The sequence below is a fragment of the Eubalaena glacialis genome, chromosome 6 (assembly GCF_028564815.1).
Source record: "Eubalaena glacialis isolate mEubGla1 chromosome 6, mEubGla1.1.hap2.+ XY, whole genome shotgun sequence".
NCBI classification, from domain to species: Eukaryota; Metazoa; Chordata; class Mammalia; order Artiodactyla; family Balaenidae; genus Eubalaena; species Eubalaena glacialis.
Window position 1 is genome coordinate 83,111,974 of NC_083721.1, and position 14,171 is coordinate 83,126,144.

At 40.2% G+C, this 14,171-nt stretch overlaps 1 protein-coding gene across 4 annotated transcripts in view; it reads left to right on the plus strand.

Annotated features, from left to right (window-relative positions):
• The window catches only part of LIPH (lipase H), a 46,166-nt gene that overhangs the window by 29,471 nt on the left and 2,524 nt on the right, over positions 1-14,171 (plus strand). For 3 of the 4 annotated variants that reach the window (XM_061193311.1, XM_061193313.1, XM_061193312.1), the window contains 2 exons: positions 232-343; positions 13,220-13,393. In XM_061193311.1, the coding sequence (XP_061049294.1) occupies positions 232-343; positions 13,220-13,393 (286 nt within the window). Of the gene's footprint in view, positions 1-231; positions 344-13,219; positions 13,394-14,171 lie in introns of those variants that run through there. The other variant, XM_061193314.1, reaches the window with a different exon arrangement.

Consider the following 14,171-nt stretch of genomic DNA (forward strand, 5'->3'; position numbering starts at 1 on the left):
ATGCCTACACATGGCAACTGCATACCACTGAGTTCTGCCATCACTCAGGCCATCTTTACCAAAGAGAATAGAAAAAAATATTAGAAAATTCTGCCCTGGATCTTTGCAGAAAAACTAGAGGAAGAGAAAAGGAGACTCAGTTATTAGGGAGGTTGGGTTTTTACGAATTGAACCTTCAGGAAAGCAGTTGGTAATATTCTTCTCTTACCATGTTCTCTCCCTGTTTTGTAGTATATCATTACTTTGTGGATATTATAACTTGGAACAAGAACATAAGAAGAGGATCCATTACAATCAAATTGAGAGACAAAGCTGGAAACACCACAGAATCCAAAATCAATCAGTAAGTTGGGCTGGGATTCTTTGCAGCTTGCTATTTCCTTTTTTGCTCAGAGAAATTAAATCCCAAACATATCTACTTTTTAATTATAGGTCTGTATGCGTCTTTGTCCTATAAAATATATAAAGGGATATATTGCTTAGTTACTTCTTGTGGCTCTTGATCTTTCAGGCTCTTTACAAATGGAATTGGTACAGGAATTTTTTTCCTCCTTCCTTCTTTCTTTCCTTCCCTCCCTCCCTTCCTCCTTTCCTCCCTTCCTTCCTTCCTTCCTTCCTTCTTTCTCCCTCTCCCCTCCCTCCTTTCCTCTCTCCTCCTTCCTTCCTTTGCGTAAACATTTAATTTCAAAAGTCATCCCTGCTAGCTATAAATGATTTAAACAGTAAAGAAGTATGTAACATAAAAGCACAAACCTTGCCCCATCCCAACAATCCCATGCCCAAAGGCACCCACTCACATACACACGTTTCTATTCTTTTCTGAGCTCATAATATACATATATACATAAAAACATATATATATTTCTGAAACTCAGAAAATCTAATTTGCAATAGAAAATTGGAAACACCCTAAAAATCCAATGATGGGGAAATTGTTAGTTCCCATATAATAAAATAGTATTCAAACATTGAAGTTATTTATAAAACATATTAAGTGAAATGCTTGTAATGTACTAAGTGAAAAAATGTAGGATATAAAATTATATAAAGTATAAAATTAGCTCAACACTGTAAAAATAATGAAAAAGAAACATGCCAAAATATGTTAGATTGCCCCTTGGGTGGTAGGAATATGAGCGCTTTTTAAAGTTTCTCTTTACTTTTCAATTTGCTGTGCTGTTGTATATATATAGTTTTAAAATAACGAATAATTTTTTTCATCTGTTACTTTTATAATCAGGAAAAAGGGGAAAAAAACCCAAACCCTTTAGTGTAAGCAAAGGAATTTGAGGCTCCTTTCATTCATTTACTTAGGAGATGTTTCCTGGGTCCTATTATCTACTAGACACTTGGGTTGTCTCTTGGCCTCATCCATAGAGTACCATGTAGATTGTCATCTGAAACTGGCAATCGCCTTATGGGCTCACTGTGTAGATAAATAAGGAAGGTGTGGGTGCGGGGTTTGGAAGTGACTTTTTTTTTTTTGGCTGCACCGCACGGCTTGTGGGATCTTAGTTCCCTGACCAGGGATTGAACCTGGGCCCTCAGCAATGAAAGCGCAGAGTCCTAACCACTGGACCGCCAGGGAATTCCCTGGAAGTGACTTTTTAAAATGCATCCTTGGATCATAATAATAACAGCCTTTGTTTATTGAACCAAGCACATTACAGACATTGGTTAATGTAATTCTCACTAAAACCCTGTGAAGTGGTATTACCATCCCTATTTTTAAAAATTTATTTATTTTATTTATTTTTATTTGTGGCTGTGTTGTGTCTTCGTTGCAGTGCGCGGGCTTCTCATTGCGGTGGCTTCTCTTGTTGTGGAGCACGGGCTCTAGGCACGTGGGCTCAGTAGTTGTGGCTCACGGACTTCAGTAGTTGTGGCTCTCAGGCACTATAGCGCAGGCTCAGTAGTTGTGGTGCATGGGCTTAGTTGCTCCGCGGCATGTGGGATCTTCCTGGACTAGGGCTCGAACCCGTGTCCCCTGCATTGGCAGGCGGATTCTTAACCACTGCGCCACCAGGGAAGCCCCTATCATCCATATTTTATAAATGAGGAAACTGAGGCTTACAGAGGGCAAGCGGTTTGGCCGATATCACACTCCCTTCAGCGCCGATGTCCTCAAACCCATAGTGGGGCAGCATTTTCAGGGAGGGAACCACTAAGGGGCCGCATCTTGAGAAACCAGCCTCAGGTAGTTTATAGGCATCAATGAGGAAGGTGGGCAGAGACCTCATCTGGAGAGTCTAAGAAACAGCAGGGGAGATTGTGCAGTTATATGAGGAGCACTCACTCAGCAAAATTTGGGTATTTGTGCCAACAATTGGTTACATATTTGCTTTACATATGTCTTAGAAATCTGAATTTCATATAGCGAATTTCTCCCAAGTAGGAATTCCTAAAGTTGGAGGCTTGTTTCTTGATTAAGATAGAGACCTTAACATCTTTATTTTAGTCATGTTTAGTTATTCCCATTTTAGTCATGTTTGTGAAAAAGTCATCACCGATCAGAGAATATATGGGAGAAAAGGAAATAGTTGTTCTATTTCGTGGTAAGATTATGGATACTTTTCTCTTTTTTGCCAGGTAAACTTTAACATTTTAGTATTTAGTATTTTTATGATTTAAGAAAATGGAAATAATAATATTAGAATATGTACCCTGAGCTTATTCAGTCTTACCAGTCTATGGGTTACAAATGAAGTCACATTCAAGGATATTATCTGCCTGTTGACTCTCCCTGTATATGTGTTTTAGATATATTTCTTTTTTTTTAACCTTAAAAAAATTGAGATATAATTCACATACCATAAAATTCACCTTTTTAAAGTTTATAATTCAGGGGGTTTTAGTATATTTACAAAATGTGAAACCATCAATACTATCTAATTTCAGAACATTTTCGTCATCTCAAAAAGAAACCCCGTACTTATTAGTAGTAATTCCCCATTCCTCCCTCCTGTCCAGCCCCTGCCAACCACTAGTTTGCTTTCTGTCTCTATAGATGTACCTATTCTGGGCATGTCATATAAATGGAATCATACAATATGTGGTCTTTTGTGTCTGGCTTTCTTTAAAATTTTTATTTATTTATTTATTTTTGGCTGCGTTGGGTTCTCGTTGCTGCACGCGGGCTTTCTCTAGTTGCAGCGAGCAGGGGCTACTCTTCATTGAGGTGCGTGGGCTTCTCATTGTCGTGGCTTCTCTTGTTGCAGAGCACAGGCTCTAGGCACACGGGCTTCAGTAGTTGTGGCATGTGGGCTCAGTAGTTGTGGCTCACGGGCTCTAGAGCGCAGGCTCAGTAGTTGTTGCACACGGGCTTAGTTGCTCTGTGGCATGTGGGATCTTCCTGGACCAGGGATCAAACCTGTGTCCCCTGCATTGGCAGGTGGGTTCTTAACCACTGTACCACCAGGGAAGCCCTTGTGTCTGGCTTTTTTTTTTTGATTTGCATGTTTTCAAGATTCATCCATGTGTAGCATTCATCAGTACTTCGTTCCTTTTTATGGCTGAATAATATTCCATCGTATGAATATTCTACATTGTATTTTGATCCACTGACCTCTGGCCCAGATGCACCACTGTGCTCACACATACCACATTTTAAATATCCATTCACCAGTTGATGGATATTTGGGTTTTTTCCACTTTTTGGCTATTATGAATAATGCTACTTTGAACATATATGTACACGTTTTTGTGTGGACATATGCTTTCATTTCTCTTGGGTATATACCTAGGAGTGGAATTTCTGGATCACAGAGGACTTTGTGTTTAACCTTTTTAAGGAACTCCCTGCCAAGTTGTTTTCCAAAAGGACTGCACCATTTTACATTCCCTCCAGCGATGTATGAGAGTTCCAGTTTCTTCACATCCTTGCCAACACTGTTATTGTCAGTCTTTAAAAGTTTTTTTTTCTTTTTAATCATGATAAAGAAGCATATGATAAAAAACCCCATAAAATTTACCATCTTAATCATGTTTAAGTGTAAGTTCATTAGTAAGTATATTCACATTGTTGTGAAACAGCTCTCCAGAACTTTTTCATCTTGCAAAATCTGAAACTCTATATCTATTAAATAACAATTCCCATTTCCCCCACCCCCTATCCCCTAGCAACCACTATTCTACTGTTTTTATGAATTTGACTACTTTAGATACATCATATGAGTAGAATCATACAGTATTTGTCTTTTTGTGATTGGCTTATTTCACCTAGCATAATGTCCTCAAGTTTTGTCCATGTTATAGCATGTGACAGGATTTCTTTCCTTTTTAAGACTGAATAATATTCCATTGTATGTATATATCACATTTTGATTATCCATTCATACATGTCTGTCTTTTGTTACAGTCATTCTTGTGGGCATTACATGATATCTCACTGTGGTGTTGATTTGTAATTTCCTAATGATTAATGATGCTGAGTATCTTTCATGTGCTTGTAGACCATTTGTAGAGCTTTTTGGAGAAATGTCTATTCAGATCCCTTAGCCATTTCTTTTCCTTTTAAACAGACTTTATTTTTTAGAACAGTTTTAAGTTCACAGCAAAATTGAGCAGAAAGTACACAACTTTCCCACATACTCCCTGCCCCACATAGGCACAGCCTCCCTCAGTACCAAAATCTGGCACCAGAGTAGTACATTAGTTACAACTGAAGAATCTACACTGATATGTCATTATTACCCTAAGTCCATAGTTTACATTACGGTTCACTGTTGGTGTTGTGCATTTTCTGAGTTTTGTCAAATGTATAATGACATATGTCTACCATTATAGGATCACGGAGTAGTTTCACTGCCCTAAAAATCTGTGCTCCCTCCCTATTCAAATCTATTCATCCCTCCCTCCCCCCAACCCCTGGCAACCACTGATTTTTTTTTTTACTGTTTTCATAGTTTTGCCTTTTCCAGAATGTCATGTAATTGGAATCATACAGTATGTAACCTTTTCAGATTGGCTTCTTTCACTTAGTAATATAAGCATTTAGAGTTCCTCCTTTTCTTTTTTTTTTTTTTAATGGCTTGGCAGCTCATTTTCTTTTAGCACTAAATAATATTCCATTGTCTGATGTATCACAGTTTATTTATCCATTTACCCACAAAAGACATCTTGGTTGCTTCCAAGTCTTGGCAGTTTTGAATAAATCTGTTATAGACATCTGGGTGCAGGTTTTTGTGTGCCTTACCCATTTTTAAACTAAGCTAATTAACTTTTTATTGTTGAGTTGCAAGAGTTCTGTGTATATTCTGGATACAAGTCCTTTATAGTTTTAGGTCTCACATTTAGGTCTTTGATCCATTTGGAGTTAATTTTTGCATGTAATGTGAGGTAGGGGGCTTCTACTTCATTCCTTTGCCTGTGAACATCCAGTTGTCACAGCATCATTTATTGAAAAAATTCCTCTTTCTCCATGAATTGTCTTGAGACCCTTGCCTAAATCAATTGACCAGGAACGCCCAGGTGGTCCAGTGGTTAGGACTCTGTGCTCTCGCTGCCGAGGGCCCAGGTTCAATCCCTGGTCGGGGAACTAAGATCCCACAAACCGCGCAGCATGGTCAAAAAAAAAATTCCATCCACCATAAATGTAAGAGTTTACTTCTGGACTCTCAATCTATTCCATTGATTGATATATCTTATCTTTATGCAAGTACCACATTGTCTTGTAGCTTAGTGTAGCATTACTGTAGCTTTATAACAAATTTTGAAATCAGGAAGTATAAATCTCCCAACTTTGGTATTTTTCAGAACTCTTTTGCTATTCTGGGTCTCTTGAATTTCCATATAGATTTGAGGATCAGTTTGTCAATTTCTGTGAAAAAACAGAAGAGGCAGCTGGGACTTTGAGAGGGGTTGTCTTGAATCTGCAAATCAATTTGGGGAGTATTGCTGTATTAACAATAGTAAGTCTTCCAATCCGTGAACATGGACATGGTATCTTTCATTTATTTAGGTCTTACTTAACTTCTTTCAGTGACGTTTTATAGTTTTCAGTGTACAAGTCTTGCACTTTTGTTAAATTTAATCCAAGTATTTTACTCTTTTTTATGTTACTGTAAATTGAATTCTTTCCATAATTTCATTTTAGATTATTCATTGATAGTGTACAGAATTACAACTGACTGATCTTGTATCCTGCAACCTTGCTAACTCATTAGAGGACTCAGTAAGATGTTCTATGTACCAGATCAGGTCATCTGCAAATAGAGATAGTTTTACTACTTTCTTTCCAATCTGAATGTCTTCCCCCCCCCCGCCCCTTTTCTTGTCTAACTGACCTGGCTAGAACTTCTTTCTAAGCTGAATAGAAGCGGCAAGAGACATGCTTGTCTTGTTCCTCATCTTTGGGGGAAAACATTCAGTCTTTTTTTTTTTTTTTAATATCTTTTATTTTATTACTTATTTATTTATTTTGGCTGTTTTGGGTTTTCGTTGCTGTGGGCGGGCTTTCTCTAGTTGCGACGAGCTGGGGCTGCTCTTCGTCGCGGTGTGCGGGTTTCTCATTGCGGTGGCTTCTCTAGTTGCAGAGCATGGGCGCTAGGCGCGTGGGCTTCAATAGTTGTGGCACACAGGCTCAGTAGTTGTGGTTCGCGGGCTCTAGAGCGCAGGCTCAGTAGCTGTGGCACACGGGCTTAGTTGCTCCGCAGCATGTGGGATCTTCCCGGACCGGGGCTCGAACCCGTGTCCCTTGCATTGGCAGGCAGATTCTTAACCACTGCACCACCAGGGAAGTCCACATTCAGTCTTTTAATATTAAGTACATATTAACTTTTTTTTTGTAGATGCCTTTTATCAGGTTAGGGAATTTCCTTCAAGTCCTAGTTTGTTGAGTATTTTTATATTGAAGGGATATTGGATTTTGTCAAATGCTTTTTCTGCATGTATTGAGATAACCATTTGTTTTTGTCCTTAATTCTATTGATATGGTATATTATAATAATTGATTTTTGCATGTTAAATCCACTTTGCATTCTGGGATAAATCCCACTTGGTTAAGGTATATAATCATTTTTATATTTTGCTGGATTTGGTTTGCTAGTTTTATTTGAGTTTTTTTGGAATTTTTATTCATAAGACATATTGATCTTTAGTTTTCTTTTTGTGTGTGATGTCCGGTTTTGATATCAGGATAATACTGGTGTCACAGAATGAGTTGAGAAGTGTTTCCTCTTCTATTTTTTTTTTTTGGAAGAGTTTGTGAAGAATTTGGTGTTAATTCTTCTTTAAATATTTGGTAGAGGGGCTTCCCTGGTGGCGCAGTGGTTAAGAATCCACCTGCCAATGCAAGGGACATGGGTTCGAGCCCTGGCCCCGGAAGATCCCACATGCTGCGGAGCAACTAAGCCCCTGCGCCACAACTACTGAGCCTGAGCACTAGAGCCTGCAAGCCACAACTACTGAGCCCATGGGCCACAACTACTGAAGCCTGAGCACCTACAGCCCATGCTCCGCAACAACAGAAGGCACGACAATGAGAAGCCCGCGCACCGCAAGGAAGTCCCAACACAGCCAAAAATAAATAAATAAATAAATAAATTTTTTTTAAAAAAAGAGAAGCGTTTAAAAAAAAAAAATTTGGTAGAGGGGCTTCCCTGGTGGTGCAGTGGTTAAGAATCCACCTGCCAATGCAGGGGACATGGGTTCGAGCCCTAGTCTGGGAAGATCCTACATGCCGCGGAGCAACTAACGCCTAGAGCCCATGCTCTGCCACAAGAGAAGCCACCATAGTGAGAAGCCCGCGCACCTCAATGAAGAGTAGCCCCCGCTCGTTGCAACTAGAGAAAGCCTGCGTGCAGCAACAAAGACCCAACGCAGCCTAAATAAATAAATAAATAAAAAAAAATTAAAAAATATATATATTTGGTAGAATTCACCCATGAAGCCATCTTGGTCTGGGCTTTTCTTTGTAGGATTTTCTTTTTTGTTTTTAATTGCTAATTCAATCTCTTTATTATAGGTCTGTTCAGATTTTCTATTTCTTCTTTTTTTAATTTATGTATTTTATGTTTGGCTGCATTGGGTCTTCATTGCTGCGCCCGGGCTTTCTCTAGTTGTGGTGAGTGGGGTCTACTCTTCGTTGTGGTGCACGGGCTTCTCATTGCGGTGGCTTCTCTTGTTGCGGAGCATGGGCTCTAGGTGCGTGGGCTTCAGTAGTTGTGGCTTGAGGGCTCTAGAGCGCAGGCTCAGTAGTTGTGGCGCATGGGCTTCGTTACTTTGCGGCGTGTGGGATCTTCTCGGACCAGGTATCGAACCCGTGTCCCCTGCATTGGCAGGCGGACTCTTAACCACTGCTCCATCAGGGAAGTCCCTGTCGTGTCTCTTTTAAAAACCCCTTTCTTGAGAGATTTTGTTCCTGTAGTTTTTATTGGTTGTTATTCAGACAGGTGAACACAAGCCTTCAGTTTGAGAGGTCCCCTCAAGCACCAGAATGGACTTTTCCTCCTCATGACAATTTTCAATTTGAAACAGCAAAACACTCTTGGGCTGCAGCATCAGGGTGATATTCTGGCTCTTCTTGAGGACATTATGGGAAGTCAGGCTGTTCTGGCCACATGTCCCCCTTCCCTAGAACAGGAGTACTCAGCGGTGGACTTCCTTTTGTTCTCTTTCCTTTTATGGGCCATTATTTTTGGGGTTGGTGCCTTAATCTTTTCCCACACCCCTAGGCAGTTTGAAATTCCACAGTGAAACCTGAGAGTGACAGTCACCGGCAAGTGCTTGCCAGGTTGCTTGAGTGTGGTAGTTCGCGCATCACATTTTTTACATGTAAGCACATATTTGCATGCTCTTTGAGAATTCTGAGAAGTCTTTGGTAGGTTTTAATCGTTCCAATCTTTTGCATTTTTCCGTTTCTTTTTGCCGTTAGCAATCTGGGTCCCATCAGGGTCTGGTGCAGCGGGGAGGCGGCTGACTGCTCCCTGCCTGCAGAGCAGGGGTGCCCCGGGCACGCGGCTCCGCTGGGAAGGTCGCTTTGGTGGTCCCATGTCCCAGCACTCAGCCCTGCGGGCCTCCTCGCTCGCACCCAGCCCGGGCAGGAGGTGCCCCTTCCCTGCAGCTGCTGCGCAGGCGCTGTGTGGACCCGGCAGCTGCACTGCCCCACCAGCCAGGATCCGTCCTCCCGCCCGCAGCTGGCGGCCATAAAGCCTGCAACCCGCAGCTCCCTCCACCCCCCCTTACAAATGGCTTTATTATTATTATAATTATTTCACTATGTGCGGGAATTCTTTGAGGATCTGAAGAGTAGATTTCTCCAGAAAGATTTTGCGTTTGCCTGTCAAGTTCCTGGAGATACTATCAATCTGAGACCACTTTAATTTTTAAACTTGGCGTTTCTCAGACCACAAGTAGTTTGAATTTAGCTGCTGACCCATGTGAAGGGCACTCAGCCCCCTAGCTCCTCACTGGGCCAAGATTCGAGGTGGGGAATTTTCTGTCGCCTGAGGTGGTAGAAGGTTGTTTACTTCAAATTCATGTTTAGTTCACTCTTCCCCCAGAGCTCTCCTATTCAACTCCCGACCTTGAGGGGTCCATAGACTTTGTTTCATGTCCTACTGCACTGCAAGGCCATGAAAATTGAAGCTCAAGGTTACAAAGTTTCAAAAAGACCAACAAAAGGTGATTTCAGGATTCCTATCTATTTGGATTTCTGCTTTCACATATTTTGAGGGTTTCTCAGTATTCTTTCCTTTCTTCTTAGTTCAGTGCAGTTTAAAAGGTTTTTAGTTTTGTTTTTTGTTGTTTGTAATTGTATCCACTATTATGAATGCTTTCAGGGTATTTAGTGCACCATACTGCCAGAACTCATAGTTCACTGGCTCTCACTCGATTTATTCTTGTATGAACCCAACGCTTGGTTAGTGCCTCCCCATGTATTTCCAGACATCCTTCTAGGAGGAAGAGGGCATCTTACCTCTACTCATGGACAACCTTGATCAGCTCCCGATCTCCTTTTTCTTCTCCTGGAGTCCTTGCCCTTTCCTGATTCCATAGCTGCCCTTGGTGGAGTGGGAAGGGATCCCTTTTTTCTCTTGCTACACTCTGATCAAGAGAGGACCAGAGTGGTGCTGCTTATAACCCTCTTTGGTTAAACCACTTCCTTTCCTATTAGCTTTTTTTTTTTTTCTCTCTTTATTGTGGAAAATTAAAGTTTACAGAAAAGTTGCAATAGTACTAAGAGCCTTTTCTTTTTCTGAACCATTCTACAGTAATTTCCAACATGCTGCCTCATCAACCCTAAGTATTTTAATGTGTGTTTTCTACAAACAAGGATATTCTCCTACATAACTACAATTGACCATCAAAATAAGAGAAATAATATCGATACATTACTACCCGTCTGATCCTGAGACCCCATTCTAGTTTTACTAATTGTCCTGATAATGTCCTTTGTAGCAAAGGGATTCATTTCAGGATCACTGGCTGCATTTGGTTTTCCTGCTTCTTTAGTCTTCACTTTGGAACAGTTCTTCCGCCTTTCCTCGACTCTTTTGACTTTGACACTTTTGAAGATGACAGGTCAATTATTTTTAGCATGTCTTCAGTTTGGGTTTGCCTGATGTTTCCTCACGATTAGATTCAGATCATGCATCTTTGGCAAAGACACCACAAAGGTGACATAATGTTTGTCTCAGTGCATCCTATTAGGAGGCTCACAATTTCGATTGTTTCATTAATGTGGATCAAGTAATTAAAGTGATTTCTGCCAAGTTTCTCCACTTTAACGTTACTATTTTTCCCTTTGTACTTAACTAGTGTTTTGTGGGTAGGTACTTTGAGACCACGTAGATGGTCCATTACTCCTCAAACTTTTACCCACTAGTTTTAATGTTTTGTGGTTGAATTATTACTCTGATGGCTGCCATATGGTGATTTTTCTAATTCAACATTTAGGAAAGGCATTTTTTTCTCATTTATTTATTCATTTATTTGTTTCATGTCCAAATATATCAATACGGACTCCTGGATTTTTATATTTTATCAAGGGGGAATTATAATCAGTTACTATCACTATTTATTTATTTTGATATTCAAATTGTCCCAAATCTGACCAGTGCCTTTTTTTAATGCATTTTTAATTGTGGTAAAAAAAACATAACATTTACCATTTTAATCATTTTCAAGTGTACAATTCAGTAGCGTTAAGTATATTCACATTATTGTGAAACAGATCTCCAGAACTTTAAAGAAAAAAAATTATTTATTTATTTGGCTGCGCCAGGTCTTAGTTGCGGCACGCGGGATCTTCTTTGTGGCATGCGGGATCTTTTTTTTAGTTGAGGCATGTGGGATCTAGTTCCCTGACCAGGGATCGAACCCAGGCCCCCTGCATTGGGAGTGTGGAGTCTTAACCACTGGACCACCAGGGAAGTCCCTCCAGAACTTTTTTATCTTGCAAAACTGAAACTCTATACCCATTAAGTAACAACATCCATTTCTCCCTTCCCCCACTCCCTGGCAACCACCATTCTATTTTCTATTTCTATGAATTTGACTATTTTAGATATGTCATATAAGTGGAATCAAACAATATTTATCTTTTTGTGACTGTTTTATTTCATTTAGCATAATGTCCTCAAGGCTCATCCATGTTGTAGCATGTGATAGGATTTCCTTTCTTTTTAAGGCTGAATAATATTCCATTGTAGGTACAAATCACATTTTTTTAATCCGTTCATCCATTGATGGACATTTGGGTTGCTTTCACCTCTTGCCTATTGTAATAATGCTGCTATGAACATGGGTGTGCAAATATCTTTTGGAGACCTTGCTTTCAATTCTTTTGAGTATATACCTAGAAGTAGAATTGCTGGATCATGTGGTTCTATTTTAAATTTTTTGAGGAGCCTTCATACTGTTTGCCATAGTGGTGGTACCATTTTACATTCCCACCAACAGTGTACAAGTGTTCCAATTTTTCAATATCTTTGTCAACACTTGTTTTCTGTTTTTGTTTTTTTCACAGTAGCCACCCTAATGGGTGTGATTCTATATTCTTTTGAACATCTCCATCACTCTTTGAGTGTTTCCTTACTTTTGGCACACATGTTGTTCCAGGATCACTTTGTACTTTCCCTGCCCTGGCCCTGGAATCAACCATTTCTCCAGGGAGCCCTAGTTCCATTTTGTGGAGATAGTATTTAGAAACCAAAATCTGGGCAACCTTTTGGATTAGTTTTACTTGTGGCACTTCTGCTCTGCACAGTGAGGCTGGGGTGACAGGCACCTTCTCACCCCCATCCCGACCTCCAAACTAAGGATTCATTCCTAGAGCAATCATTTCTCCACAGCCTATTCTTGCAGCTCCCCAGAGGGACAGTACCCAGGTGAATCTCCCTAGTGGATACACCTTAGGCTCAATTTGGGATTCCAATTGTAGGAAACATCTCCACACACTTGGAAAAAAAAGTATTGGAACCTGGGATGTAGCTGTTTTAAGGTTTCTCTTGAGGGCAGAACTGAAAAAATATATGCTTAAGCACAACTTCTAAATTAGTATCTAGGGACTTCCCTGGTGGTCCAGTGGTTAAGACTCCACGCTCCCAATGCAGTGGGCCCGGGTTCGAACCCTGGTCAGGGAACTAGATCCCACATGCCACAACTAAGTGCCCGCATGCAGCAACGAAGATCCTGCGTGCCGCAAGTAAGACCCAGCACAGCCAAATAAGTAAATAAATATTTAAAAATAAATTAAAAAAGAACTTATAGGGCTGCTTGCATTAAAAAAAAATAAGTTAGTATCTAGTGTGGCTAAAAAGTATACCTGTGCATCTAGCAATGCAGTTTAATGGAAAGACCATAACTTTGAACTCAGCCAGAACTGGGTTTTAATCACTGCACTGCTACAGAGAAGCCCTGTGACCTGGGTGAGCTTTAGCTTTGCAAGCATCTGTTTCCTTGTTTGTAAAATGAAGACAATAATACCTTGCAGAATTTTTCAGGGGATAGGAGAAATATGTCAAGAGATGAGGATGCTGTCTGGCCTATAGTAGGCAGCACATACCTTTCCAATGTCACAGCATCTCATCAGTCCTGGGGTCGGCAGCTTCACTTATGCAGTCCCTTGGAATCCAACGGACTTTGCCCACGAAAGTCGGCTAGTGCAGGCTATGGGGTCAAATGGCTACTTGCTGATGAGTGATTTGTAGGCTTCAAAACTGTTTTCTTTCATTGGTAATTCATATCCACTTAAAAATATATTATTTCTTCCTTCCAGTGAACCCACCACATTTCAGAAATACCACCAAGTGAGTCTGCTTGCAAGATTCAATCAAGATCTAGATAAAGTGGCAGCCATTTCCTTGGTGTTCTCTACAGGATCTGTAATAGGCCCGAGGTACAAGCTCAGGATTCTCCGAATGAAGTTAAGGTCACTTGCCCATCCAGAGAGGTGAGCTGAGGCAGCGTCTGACAAGCCCCTGTTTTCCAAAGATGTTATTGGCTCCTGTCCAATCCGCTCGGTCTTACGTTTTAACAGGACTTCATCAATCACAATGAAAGAAGTGAGGGGTTTTCCAAAACTAGACTTGATAAAAATAAGTTGCCCAGTAATCCAAGAAAAATTTACTGGTATGCACTTAAAGACAAACCGTCCAATAATCCAAAGAAACAATGTTGTTATATGCTTAGAGTTACACGATTCCTCCCTAATCACTCTACCCACGCTGCTTGCAAGCTGATAATTTGTTGTAGAAAAGAAACCCTCATATAATTTGGCAAACTGATAAAACACAGCCTAGCATTAAAAAAGGTACAGAAAATTTGGAATATTTGATTCCACTGATACAGGATACAACTACTATATCAATGTTCAATTTGATAACTGCACTGAGAATGTGCTTGTTCTTAGGAAATACACACTGAAGTATTAAGGGGTAAACAACCTATTCTCAATTGGTTTCAGAAAAAATAAACTGCGTGTGTGTGTGTGTGTGTGTGTGTGTGTAGAAAGGGAGAGAGGCAGAGACAAAGAGGGGGAGAAAGAACAAAGCTGTGATGGTATGTGTGTTTTGTGAGTAATGCCACTCCTACATATATTCCTAGTGTTCAATCTGTGGACAGAGACAGGAAATGATGTGAGCAGTTACTACTTTATGTTTATAAATTCCTTTTTCCTGAAGGTTTAGGATACTTCAAAACAATAATACAAGTTTTTTTTTTTTTCCTAA